General features: G+C 48.2%; 1 protein-coding gene across 2 annotated transcripts in view; it reads right to left on the bottom strand.

The window, feature by feature from the left end:
- LOC105472608 (beta-secretase 2) overlaps window positions 1-14,115 on the bottom strand; it is a 109,464-nt gene that overhangs the window by 22,953 nt on the left and 72,396 nt on the right. Inside the window, exons 4-7 of one of the 2 annotated variants that reach the window (XM_011726004.3) lie at window positions 11,038-11,166; window positions 9,466-9,600; window positions 6,873-6,974; window positions 2,406-2,555 (exon numbers count right to left, since the gene is read on the bottom strand). In XM_011726004.3, coding sequence (XP_011724306.1) covers window positions 2,406-2,555; window positions 6,873-6,974; window positions 9,466-9,600; window positions 11,038-11,166 — 516 coding nt within the window. The remainder of the gene's footprint in view (window positions 1-2,405; window positions 2,556-6,872; window positions 6,975-9,465; window positions 9,601-11,037; window positions 11,167-14,115) is intronic. The other variant, XM_011726005.3, reaches the window with a different exon arrangement.

The following is a 14,115-nucleotide window of genomic DNA, read 5'->3' as shown; positions in this document are numbered from 1 at the left end:
TAAAGATGAAAATGGGAAAAGGCAGTAGTATCATTTACTTTTTTTCTCCTGAAATTACGCCTCCTTCCTTGTCCCTGCAGTTCAACTCCCTTTATCTCAAAGTCATCAAATTGCAACAAAGACACATTGATGTGTCCATTCCACAAACAGTTCTGATGCACTTTCCCTCCACTGCCTGGTGGAGTTGGGGAAGGAAGGACGATCTTTTACACCCCACAGTTCTCATCTTCAAGGAATTTATAATTAATTGAAAACGAAATAGAAGTTAAGAAAAGAGAAGTCAAATGAAAAAGGCAACGGCATAAAACGTACCCTAAAGATAAGATTCCACGCCAGATGAGCAGACCAGAAAATATGCGTGCTGAGTGGGAGGTGCAACCTCACAAATGGGTTATTCTGCTCGGCATAGTTTCAACAAAAGCTGGGTTGTTTGAGTTGAGTCTTAAAGGATGGGAAGAATCTGAATATACGGGTGGAGTACGGAAGGGAGGGCATTTCAGGCAGGGGGGTTGGTGGAACAGAGCTTAGGAGAGAGGCCTTGAGGGTCAGTGGCCACCCGGCAGAGGGTCGGGGTACAGCAAAAACACTGGGGAACTAGGAGGGGTCTGGTGGGAGGCCATGGACAGCGATGCCAGGAGCGAGCCCTGAGCATTTAAATTGTGGGGACGCACTGCTTACTCATAGCAGGGGAGACTCGGGTGAAAGTGGTGGTCTAGGAAGATTAATCTGATGACAGTTTCAAAAAGAAGAGAGGGTCGGGGCTTGGGAGCACAGCAGTACTCTGTAGGTTACAGAGGTGCTGGTGAGAGCCACACGCGTGAGGGCTCAGTAACGGAAGGGAGGAGGAAGAGGTGAGAAATGGAACTGAGGAAGACAGACGTGGTCCATTTCATTAGACGTGTAGGATAAACAGGGAGTCAGTGGGTACTGGGAGTGTAGGAAAAAAATGACGTCTTCATCTTGGACATTCCAGTTTTTTTTTCTTTTTTTTTTGAGATGGAGTCTCGCTCTGTCGCCCAGGCTGGAGTGCAGTGGCCGGATCTCAGCTCACTGCAAGCTCCGCCTCCTGGGTTTACGCCATTCTCCTGCCTCAGCCTCCTGAGTAGCTGGGACTACAGGCGCCGCCACCTCGCCCTGCTAGTTTTTTGTACTTTTTAGTAGAGATGGGGTTTCACTGTGTTAGCCAGGATGGTCTCAATTTCCTGACCTCGTGATCTGCCCGTCTCAGCCTCCCAAAGTGCTGGGATTACAGGCTTGAGCCACTGCGCCCGGCCCTTTTTTTTTTTTTTAATCATTATTATTTTGTCATCACTGTCACTCTTCCAGAAAGAATGAAAATATGAAATTGATGATCAAAAGAAAGAGCATAAAAGATTTAGAGCTCACATGTTTTTTAAACTAAAGGTTTGGGTATCAAATTACCATGATATTTGGATTCTCTTGGCTACACTGGAAACAGTACTATAACAATTTTATTTTTAAATGTAAAGTTTTTGTTTGTTGTTGTTTTTAAGATGGAGTCTCACTCTGTCACCAGGCTGGAGTGCAGTGGTGTGATCTTGGCTCACTGAAACCTCCGCCTCCCAGGTTCAAGCGATTCTCCTGCCTCAGCCTCCCGAGTAGCTGGGATTACAGGCATGCACCATCATGCCCGGCTAATTTTTGTATTTTTAGTAGAGACGGAGTTTTGCCGTGTTGGCCAGGCTGGTCTCAAACTCCTGACCTCAGGTGATTTGCCTGCCTCGGCCTCCCAAAGTGCTGGGATTACAGGCATGAGCCACCATACCCAGCCTAGTTTTATTCTTTATACGTAAACAGGAAAAATACATAAGGGTGATGTGGTAGGTGTGATGAAAATGTCTCCAGGTCTTCCCTTTTCCTTGTAGCCACACCCTTGGCAATGTGGCTCCGTGGCTCCTCCCAGTGCGAGGGGCGTCTCTTCCCCCATCCTCGGAATCTGGGCTGGCCTTGGGCTTGTTTGGGTAGCACCATGGAAGAGACGATGGTCAGTCTTGGCTGATACTTCAGGAGCCCCTGTGTGGTTCTTTTCTGTCTCCCAGGTCCCTGTTACCACATGTGACTCAGGCGCTAGATGGAGAGAAACGCATGACTCCATTCCTCCATCCACCTCACCACCAGATATGTGAGTGAGACCATCCTACACCAGCCTGGGCAGAGGCCAGTCGGGGCCCAGCCAACCACCAGCTGAGCAGAGACACGTGAGTGAGCCCAGCCAAGGGACACCGCCCTGCCTGGACTCAGGGACAGTAATGTGTGGCTGTCTTTTGTAGCATCATTGTGGTGACAGAGATCTAATACAGGTGTGACATCTAATACACGTGTCATGCATGGAGTGCTTTCACTTTTGCGTAATAAAAGAGCGAAGCACAAATCCAAGTTTGTACCTGAGGCAGGATTGTGATACGGAATGACCTGCTGGAGTTCTCGTCTCTCAGGTAGATGGAGATTTTAGGGAAGTAAGACCAAGGTGTTTCCGAATTCGTCCAGCACGCCAGCTGGGACCCAGTCCAGAAGCCATCAGAGAATTCTGGAATCTAGACAAAACAAGATCACATGAGAAACCATGACTAGTCTGGCACGTCAACAGGAAACAGCTCCAGGCTCTCCTAGCCACCTCGCCAGATGCCCACAGGGATAAACAATGTTTAATTTGGACAGAACAGCAGGGACATTAGTCTCCTGGAAGAGTGACGGTGATGACAAAATAATAATGATTAAAATTGTCAAGACACACAAAGTACCTACTAGTGCTAGTATTAGGCACCCTTATAAGCCCTTTGCAGCAATAATTACTTCAATTCTCAACCAGTGTGATAGCATTATCCTCGAAACTTTACAGATGAGGCAACCAAAGCACTAGAGGTGAAGTAACTTGCCCAAGGTCACATAGCAGAGGGCAGAGGCCCTTTAGAAGACAGAAATCCTAATTGTGGCCCCCAAGGCCTTTCTGCTTATCACTTGCCCTCTGAATTCCACAAGCCCAGCAAGTTGCCTCCTGGTGCAGAGCCTAGTGTGGGCTCTCTGCTCTTTTGGGACATTTTTCTCCTCCTCCAGATCTCAGGTCAGATACCGCTTCATCCAGGAAGCCTTCCCTGGCTTCCTCTTGTAACACGAGAACACCACCATGCCCCTCTCCTTCCTGGCCTTTCTCCTTGTGGCAGTTAACAATTTACACTGATTGGCGTGATACACTTCGGTCTCCTGCACTAGAACCCAAGTCTTCTCAGGACAGAGATCTGCGGCCCGCCCCTGCTGCAGCCCTAACACCTTGCACACAGAAGAGACCTGGGAAATATTTGGGGGAAAAAAAATAAATGGCACCCAGGGACAAAAAGGTGGCCGGCAACACAGGACATCCACCTGCGCCTCTCACCAGGGAACTGGAAGGAAGGTAGCATCTGCCCATATCCACTAGTTGCTGAGTTGGCAAGTTAACGACACCTGCGTGACTTCACAGGCAGGATCCTGAGCAGTCCGCCCTGGGCCTGCCGGCTGCTGAGGAAGGACTGTGTCTGACGTGCCTATTGTAGCACATCCAGGGCAGGGTCCCGTGTGGGGCAGAGCAGGAGGAGGCCATGGCTGGAAGGAAGAAAGGCGAGAGCTGGACTGGAGGGCCAAGCAGGCGCTGGGAGGTGTGAGGTAGGGGTGCTGCAGAAGATGCTGCCGTGGAACCCGCCGGCTGGACACGGCTGCTGCTGCAGACAGGAATGGAAGATGAGGAGGGGAGGGAACCAGGGGCGCCACTGTGAAGAAATGCCATGACCGCATTTCATCTGCAGAGGGCTGAGCTCTGTGGCACATTGATGTGGTTCATGTGTCCAAGTGTACATGTGAGGCTCGTGAGTCCTGAGTTCCCTGAGCTCCAGGGGATGGGCCTGGGCTAGACACACCTTCCAGAGGCACTGACAGGTGAGCAGGAGGTATTGATGAGGCTAAGAATGGGATCACATAGGAGGATGTACAGCAAGAACAGGGGTCGCAGGCCAGAAAAAGAGGCTCCACGAGGAGGGGCACAGGGACGGGGCGAGTCTAAGGAGGAGGGAGAAGGGTCTTCTAGAAGCCAAAGGGAGTTAGAACAGAAGATGGGAAAATGGGACAGAACACCGCCAAGACCAGAACTGAAAAAACACACGGGTGCCCCTGGATGCATCTGCCGATGCCCACACACTGAATATCGGGGGTGGCACGTGCTACGTAACCATGCGCACTGCAGACACCTGCCCTCCTCACCAGGGCATGCAGGTGGGGAGAAAGCTCCCTGTGGTTGGCTCCTCCATCCCACGTTCTCCACTCAGACCACTTGTGAATGATCTGTGTGATTTCGAATGCTGGCATTAATGTATCTTTGCTTTGTAAAAAAGCGGAGTCTACTAAAGATGCACGTCACAGGGAGAGCCCCTTCTCAGACACGCTCATGAGAGGTGGGATGGTCATTTTGCTGGATTCGGCGAAGAGCTTCGGTGGCCAGGTCTGCAGCAGGGCATGGGGCACAGAGCTCAGATGACAGTGCCATGGCCAGCTCCAACAGCAGGTGGACAATGAGTCTCCAAGGGGCCCAGTAACTGGCCTGGGTAGCTCACCTCAGATTTGGATGTGGGACTTACTGTCCCCAGAGCCATTGTCCTTAACCAAAAGTCTGGCAGCCTCCCCGGGGGTGAAGCCACGTGTCCTTGGGGGCCAGTTTCGACCCTCAGATCACACAGTTTTAAAGTCAGAAGTCATCTTAAAGTGGGTATTATTTTGCGTCTGGATTTCCTCCTTGGAGAAGCACTGGGCCTGAGCCACGTGGGCACTGCAGCAGGGTCCGAACAAGCCCAGGTCTCCATGCCTCTGCATGGGCTGCACCTTGCATAATACTCCCCGCTCCAGGTTCATTTCTAAATACAGAACTCCAAACCCTTAATTTCTAGAATCCCATCTGAACAATCCATGCCAGGAGACAGAGCTCCACACTTCTATTGTCTTTCACTCTCTGAAGCCAGCCCTCCCCTTAACCAGAAGGAAACTCAAGCCAAGAGGGTTGGCTTACCCGGACCTGGTAGATAAGAAAAATAAACACAACTTTGGTCCAGAGACAGTAAGACAGACACACAATGCACCCTTGTTATGGTTTCCCTGCCCAAGACAAACAACCTTCCCATGTTTCTCCCTCCTGACGCAGGGACCGAATGAAATCAGAGGATAATTTTAGACAAGGCAAACAAATGTTGTCTCCTTCCTTCTACCTCGTGGTTTTCGGCTCAGCACATGCCACAATGAGCTTGGGAGTGTGAGCGCCCCGCAGCCCCGCCACCCCGCCTCTCACGGCATAGGCTTGCTGGATTTTCACACTGCGCTTCAAACACGTCCTTGGGATGGTGGTCAGACTTTTCCATTCAGGATATGAAGTTGGAAGGTACTCACGTTAATCCTGCTGAGGGCATTTTTACTATTTAAGAAATGAGGGTATCACTCCTTATTTTAAGTAGGGTCTGATTTTCAGCAAGCGTTCTAAAGTTAAGGCACTAAAAATGTTACCTGCCACTTTCGCTGATTCAGCAGATAGTGGGAAAGATGGAGACTCTGCCGTGGCTTCAGCTGCAGCTGTGCCAGGCGGCTGGTCGCCCTGAGACCTGCTGCTTCAAAAAGGGCCCATGTCCTTTCCTGCTTATTCCCCCCGTGTCGTTTCATCAGCGAGCCGCTCTTCCCGAAGCAGTCACAGGTGTTTGAAGTCTGGGTTCAGGACAACCCAAAGCCCTCTCCGGCTTGTCATGTTTCTGCTATGAGCTGTAACAAGGCAACCACCATACGTGCTCCTATCGGCCACTCTTTGAACTCAGTCATCACAGCAGAGTAGCAGGACAATCAGCCCCACGCCAGGGCTGCAGTGTTTGTGCAGGAAACACTTTCTGACGATCTCACAAGGAAGGCCCTGAGTGGACAGATGCTATGAGAACACTCAGGAAGCCAAAAGTCACATTCATCTCTCATCTAAACAAATAGCAGCAGAGCTGTGGTTGCATGTTAAATGGAAGCTCCAAGTGTCTACTCAACACCAAGCATTTGACCCAAACCTCAAAACCACCCCTCAGTTGAGAATACGGAGGCTCTCAGAGGGCACAAAACCCCTCCCTAGACATCCAGCTAGAAGTGGCAAGAACTAGACTAAATTTAATTCTATTTCATCCCCAAAGCTGTGCTGTATCCAATGTTTATTGCCCTGAACTGACTGGAAAGTTGGGGTCACACCAGGAATACCATCAGCCAGGTCCCAAAAAGGCATGTTGTCCACAATAGTAATTTTAATTGTATTTCAGAGCATGGCCATAAACTAATGATTAGATTGGCTGATTGATCTTTGTCTTCCATGAAAAAACGATATTCTTCTACACAAACAGAAGTTAAGATAACCAGTGCGGGGATGAAGGCCAAAAAGGAGTAAAATTTTTGGTTTATATGTTTTGTTTTAAAGGCTATAAATGTAACAGTTATATTACCAAGTATTGTTTTCACAGATTAAAAAAATACTATACCAACAGAACTATTATTTGAAATATTAGAGGGCACTGCACATTCAGATCCAAGTCCTCTGAGGTTCACGAAGGTATTATTTGCTAACATCAAAGAAGCGGATTGTGAAATTAACAAGTAATAGTTGAAACAAAACCCTTCAAAATATAAAGATTTTAAACACATATAAAATATATTTACATATTACACCTATATGATTACATATAAAATATGCAAATACACAATATGAAAATTTGAAACGCATGGTGCAATAGTTCAGAGACACTCAGAACACGCAGTGCTGCTCAGCAGGTGATTGTAACTCAGCGACTCGGGGACCCGTGAGTGTCCCGAGGACTCACCAGAGATGCGTGGGCCACAGCTTCCACCACTGCATCGAACACCTTCTGGGGCAGGCGCAGCAGCGTGGTACCACTGTCCACGATGGCCTTGTCCGCGTTATACTTGAACCAGGAGAGAAAGGGGAAGGTGCATGAGTGACGGTGGCGCTCCCCGCCCCGCGTGGCTCCAGCCACCATCACCGTCTGTCTGTTACACACAAATCCAGGCAGCCACGCCACTCGTCAAGGACTGTAGTTCATTCATATTCTCAGAACTGGGGAACCAGGTGTCTTCCAGCCCAACATGCTCACTTCGGAGACAAGGAAATGGGCCCAGGAAAGGGAGGGGATGTGGCCCAAATTAGCAAATCAATAGCCCTCCTTGGGATGGCTTTTGGGGAGCTCTTTCCTTACTCAGAGCTGCCCAACTTCCTTCACTGAGGACCCCCACTCCTGCCCCAGGGCAGAGGGAAGACCTATTTGTCTTTTGAGGCTGAAATATATTAAAAGCCACTTGTATAAACAGTACACAAATCAACTCTCTATGACCTCACTAATGAAGAGAAGAAGGGGGGACAATTTTTCAACAGACATCCCATATTTGCATTGGTAACAACCAGAGCCCAGAGCCACACTGTATCATAGACTGAGACACACATAGGCACTGCCAGCCCTGTCCCCACCTGCAACATTCTTCATGTGGCAGAGGGAAGAGAATGGAGGCCAGTGGCCAACACCAGATGAGCCACCCCAACCTCTACAGGCACAGCTGCGTGGGCAAGTCTACCCAGGGATGGAATGAGTCCTGGGCAACTTGATCCTCCTTACTTAAGGCAAATCCATGAGTCACAAACCAATACACCACTCGGGTCAAAAGGAAATAAGGGAGGAGGGGTTCAGAATTTTAAGAAAATGAAATATAACAATGTATTAGTATTCTTCACAAATATTAAATTATTTTCAGTGTAAAAACAAACAATTTAAAATATAGCTTAGCTTATTCATAACATTTTCATGTTTTTAATAGGTAAGTAAAGTGAATATTTAAAAGTCCTGTAGCAAACTGAAATGTTACACTAAGATGTCCTGGGTTTTGTTGTTTGTTCTTTAGGGGGGTGGGTGCATATGGGGTGGGCAGGAAAGAACCTAGAATCTAAGAATCGCATCTCCAAATATAGGCTTTTCCTCTCTAATACACATACACACACACACACAGACACACACACACACACACACACACACACACACACACACACACACACACAGGTTTTGTCTTTTGTTTTACATTCGGACATTTGATTCTACCACTAGGTTCTTAGCTGACAAATAAGTGCCTCTTGTCAATAAACACAGATTTGCAATGGAAGGGACAATCATTTTTATAATCTTTAGTTTCTCAGAGGTGTCAGGCCTCTGAGCCCAAGCTACGCCATTGCCATCGTATCCCCTGTGACCTGCATGTATATGTCCAGATGGCCCGAAGCAAGTGAAGAATCACAAAAGAAGTAAAAATGGCAGTTCCTGCCTTAACTGATGACATTCCACCACAAAAGAAGTGAAAATGGCCTGTTCCTGCCTTAACTGATGACGTTACCTCGTGAAATTCCTTCTCCTGGCACATCCTGGCTCAACAGCTCCCCCACTGAGCACCTTGTGACCACCACCCAGGCCAGCCAGAGAAAAACCCCCTTTGATAGTAATTTTCCACTACCTACCCAAATCTTATAAAATGGCCCCACCCCTATCTCCCTTCACTGACTATCTTTTCGGACTCAGCCCGCCTGCACCCAGGTGAAATAAAAGCCTTGTTGCTCACACAAAGCCTGTTTGGTGGTCTCTTCACACGGACGTGCGTGACAAGAGGTACCTGCATATATGAGAATCGATGTTGGCATGTGACGGGTAATATGAACAGAAGTGCTAACAGGTTAGAATGTAATGAAATGCCCATGGTTTTTATAAAGCATTCTAAAAGTGCTATAGAAGACTGAGGCTCTCGTAAGTCATAATCATAATGTCATAATGTGTTACGAACAAGCCAAAACGCAGTGAGAGGGCATGAACATGGATCCTAAGAGGTTTGGTGTCAGAGCTCTGCATGTGGCCACTTTAGCACTACCGAGCCACACACATCTTTACAGCATGACTGTTTTTTAGGGAGAATTGGGTACTCCGGGGGCCAGGCTAGCTGTGAATGGAGGATAAAAAGCTGATGATCATTTTTTGTTTCATTTTGCTTATTTTTCGTCCTTCCCTGTCCTACACTGATGAAAAATCTGCTTATTTCAACCTCTTAAACTGAGCTTAGGGACCATCAGTCCAAGATGAATGTATGGTGGAAGGTGTAGCTCAGATAGTCCTCTTCACTCACCATTTAATGCTAATTTTGTCCTACGAAGCTAAGTGATTGGGAGAATGCAATATTTGTGGTGGGGAGGGAGGACAATTAATTGATTTCAACTTACTGTACAGCAAGGCCCTGCATCTTTTCATGTAATTAGCCTTTATCTTACAAGGTAATGTACCTTCTATTGGCATCTACGGGTTCCAGCTGGCATATTTAAGTGACCCAGGCACACACAGAAAGACACAACAGAGACCATAGCATGAATACCTCTCTGCAGTCCAGATTAAGGCTTTGGCCTCCAATTTCCAGTTTCAGAATTTCTATCTGGTAGTACCACTCCTCCTTAATAGGGGTATACCAGATGTCTCCTTTATACAAACTTGGTTCAATTCCACCCAGGACCTGGGACAGAAAATATTTACAGGTATAAGAGAAAAAATACACAGACATATCAACAGGTTACACAGAGAAGCATGCACTTGTAAAGAGAAACTTGACTGCAATGAGGGCTTCTACTTTGTGATGATGTCATGAAACAAGTATCAATGCTTAAAAAATAAACAAGGAGCTGGACGCGGTGGCTCATGCCTGTAATCCCAGCACTTTGGGAGGCTGAGGCGGGCAGATCATGAAGTCAGGAGTTCGAGAACAGCCTGGCTGGCATGGTGAAACCCTGTCTCTACTAAAATTACAAAAATTAGCTGGGAGTGGTAGCGGGCACCTGTAGTCCCAGCTACTCAGGAGGCTGAGGCAGGAGAATCGCTTGAACCAGGAGGCGGAGCTTGCAGTGAGCTGAGATCGCGCCACTGCACTCCAGCCTAGGCACTACAGCAAGACTCCATCTCAAAAACAGTAATAATAATAAAATAAATAAATAAATAAAATAAAATAAACATGGAATGTTATGGGTCCATGTCTGCAAAAGTCAGATGGTATTAGGCCCTCGTCTAATCAAGATGCTTTGGGGGTTTCTTTTATCCAAAGAAAGTATATACAATTTAGCTTTACAATATTGAGATTTTTCCTTCAAAGAAATGCAATAAGACAGTTAACCACACTGACTGACAATTATTTAGTTTCTTGCAGGTCAGACAACAGAAGAACAAGCGCTTCCCTGATCAAAGCTTCATTTTGCAAAATCATAAAACATTTCCTCATAAATCCTATGCTATCCTCTGCCTGGAAATGGTAGCAAATGAAAGTAGCTGAGGACCAGGGACGCAGAGCCTGCCCCTCATAGTCAGACAGCAATGGGACTGGCAGCACCCCCTTCTAGTGCATTCTTCCTGTCTCCTACTACTTTTGACGTCTGGGTGCAGGGCGCTGGAGGAAAGCTCAGGCTCCAGCACCTCCGTAGTGCTGACGGCCTTGGTTCTGTTTCAGTAGCAAACACTTGTGCTGTGGTACGCGTGTGCCTGTGTATGTGTTGAGAGAGAGAGAGAGAGAGAAAGGATCTACGAGGGTCCCTGTTTCCCTGCCAAATTTATGAACTCTCCTTTGCCCCCCTACCCAAAGTCAGGTCCACTCACCACACCCCCCACCGCTCCTCACTTGCCCCTCCCCCACCCACAGAAAGCAGTGCCCTTCCAAGGATGGTAAAGAAAAGTTCTAAAGGAATCTGGAGAAGCAATGAGAATCATCCTTCCAGATGGCAGGATGACATAAAGGATTGTCTAATTTTAGCCATTTTTAAAAAGATCGACAACAAGGATGATGAAAGTTTTACAGTACCGACGCACACCTACATGCCTAATATTTCTGCTCAGGTGTTTAATAAAACAGAAAAAAGAGCCCATCCATCTGTGATTTTTCGCCCCTTTAAGACTGAAAGATACCCACAAGACTACCTCCGTTGGTCCCAGATCCAGCAACGGGCAACCCGGCTCCACACATCTGCATGGAGAAAACGTTGGGGATGTTTGCTTGTGTCACCAGGGAGTCAAAGAAGGTCTCCAGGGAACTTGATGGCTGCGGGAGGGCGACAGAGAGGGACACCTGCTTAGGACTCACAGTGTAGACATGGGTCACCCAATGTAGATGCCACGCACCACAGACAACATTCCTGGTGTTTATTCCTGGTGTTTTTCATGGTTCAACAATACACCAGCTTGTGATTGGGTCTAGGAATTCAGAAAGCCCCAACAGAGCTTCCCACTGGTTGGTATTTTTCCTTTGGGTACCGCTCTGTTGTACAAATAAGATCGTATTTCTGGAAGCCATTCGACGCAGGCACATCTATCATCATGACTGCCTTGTGAGGGGGTGTGAGAAGCCGTGGAACTGGGTTACCGTGGCAGGTGGTGGATCCTAATCTTAGGCATTTGAGAGTAAGGAGAGAAGAGTTTCTCTAGGAGCTGCCATGGCTGCAGACATTTTTGTTCGCCTGTCAGCCGCAGCTGTCCACCATGCAAATGAGAGGTGGTTGACCAGGGAGCACAGTATCTCCCGGACCCCAGAGCCTGGGGAGAGGCTTAGCTCTGCCAGATGAACTCTGGCGGGAAAGAAGCAGGAAAGGCATAAATCTATACTCCAGAAGCATAAAAGGCTTCTTATTCCCTGAGGCCAGATTTCAGAAGCCCTCATGTGCTCTGTGTCTCCCTCACATCCAGCAAGACATACAGAGGATGCCCTCATTTCTCCAGAGAGACTCAAAGGGAAGTGGGGAGGTCTGCAAACAGCTGTGAGGTGTGGGTGTGCCAGGGCTGCTGGCGGTCATGGAGGAAGTCAGTGATAGACCCGAGTTTAGATTTTGGCTTTGACAACTGGGAGACACTGGAGTTGGTGACCCTGAGTTGTTAGTTTTTGATGAAAACGTAATTAACTATAGTAGCGCAGATGCTATAGGCATCCCCTGGGTGCCTATGGCCATTCACAGGAATGATTATTTACTATCTGTGAAAATTAAAACTGTGATTCCAGAGGGAGTGAGAGGGGGACTCCACCATGGAACAGACACAGATCTTCCCATTGGTTTAATCCATTTGTGTTTGACCTCCTACTTGTTTCATCTCAGCTTCTGCAGAATTCCGAGGCAGAATCCAGCACAATTTCCACATGCAATCTCTGTCAGAACACTTGTGGGTGTTTGGGTCAACCAGTGAGACAAAATCACCTCTTGGGATAACAGGGTGGGCCTGGGGGTGCCCCCAGCTGGTGTTCTACCTACCTTCTCGAGAGGCAGTAAAGCAAAGCAAACACGAAGGGGAGACCGGCTCTGCCACTTGCCAGCCAAGTGACTTGTTCCTTTGCTTCCTTCCCTGTGAAACGGGGATAAGGGCAGCTACCTGGAGCCGCTCTGGGGCTTAAATGGGCCAATACTTATAAAGCACTTAGAACTGCACCTGGCACACAGTGAAGGAGCTGCAATCATTGTGTCAAGTCCTTCACTAGGGCTGTGCCTTGGGATTCCCCTAGGAACTTAAAAGCATCCAGGTGCCCACAACTAACCCTGAGAGAACCTGATTCAGTGGGGCCCAGGAAGCTGCAGTTTTAGAAGCCCCGTAGGTGTTCCTGATACAGCCTTGACAGGAAGCCCCTGGAATGGACCAGGGGCCACCTCACAACCTGAGCACTGCAGAGTGCTCAGCGCACCTGCCTCAGAGACGCCTGGGGCAGTCCGCCCAGCGCACCCTGCAGGCCCTGTTCCCAGCCACACTCTGCTTCCTATGAGTCCTATTGTTTCTCCTCAAACCCTGGAAATGGGAAGCCAATTGTCAGTAATCTTGGAATTTCACAAATGAAAAGATAAAATGTCTCACAGTGAGTCGGGAGGTCTGAGCAAACCCCGAAGGGGTCTGTTCTCACTGAAGCTTTACATATTATTAATTCCAGGCAATTTAGGTTTCCTCTATCATCTTCGGAACAATTCACATAAAACCAGTCATACACATCTTTCATTTCCAAACAGTCACATACAGATAAAACATTTTGAAAATGTGTTTAGGAATGCAAGTTTCCATCCATCCGCAATTCCCTATGATACAGAGGACAAAAGGGTTCATGAGCCAGCCCTGGCTCTGCAGACAGTGAGAAGCTCCATGTTCTGACTTCAAAGGGGCAACAGCTCACTGACCCTCAATCCCCACATCTTGAAAATGAGGAGAATAAGGCCAGGCGCGGTGGCTCATGCCATAATCCCAACACCTTGAGAGGCTGACGTGAATGGATCACTTGAGCCCAGGAGTTTGAGACCAGCCTGGCCAACATAGTGAAACCTCGTCTCTACCAAAAATACAAAAGGCGTTAGCCAGGCATGGTGGCGTGTGCCTGCGGTCCCAGCTACTTGGGAGGCTGAGGTGCAAGAATCACTTGAACCCGGGAGCCAGAGGTTGCAGTGAGCTGAGATTACACTGCTGCACTCCAGCCTGGGAAATAGAGTGAGACTCTCTCTCAAAAAAATAAAAAAAGTAAAAAGAAAAAGAAAAAAATAAAACGGGGAGAATATGACCTTACAAAGTATGCCTCACAGGGGAGTCATGAGCACTGAGTGACCCACATCTTATCTTGGATCTTCTCAGCCTAGGGCCTAATAGGCTCTCAGTAATTGTGATTCTGTCTCCTTGTGGGGGCCAAGGGTTATAAAATTCCTCTTGCTCTCACCACCCCATCCCCATCTGCTCATAAACTTGAGCTGGAACTATGGGAAGATTATCCTCCCGGGACAGTGGGGGCGTGTTGCTCTAGCAGTCACTTCTGTTTCCTTCCACATGTAGCTCTGGTTCCAAGCCTAATGCTAAGCAAGGTGAGGCCAGGCCGTGGTGCCCAGTTACGGGGCCAGGAGAGCTGGTCTCCTTCTGCGGTTCTCGATGCATGCAAACCCGTGTGGACTCCAGGAGCCCAGCACACACCCCCGGTGTCTACTCCCACCTGCCTTCGGCAATGCCTCCAGGTGGAAATTCCCCGGCCTGCCTCCCTCCT

Source organism: Macaca nemestrina, chromosome 4 (genome assembly GCF_043159975.1).
Source record: "Macaca nemestrina isolate mMacNem1 chromosome 4, mMacNem.hap1, whole genome shotgun sequence".
NCBI lineage: Eukaryota > Metazoa > Chordata > Mammalia > Primates > Cercopithecidae > Macaca > Macaca nemestrina.
This window is presented reverse-complemented; position numbering and strand designations above follow the sequence as displayed.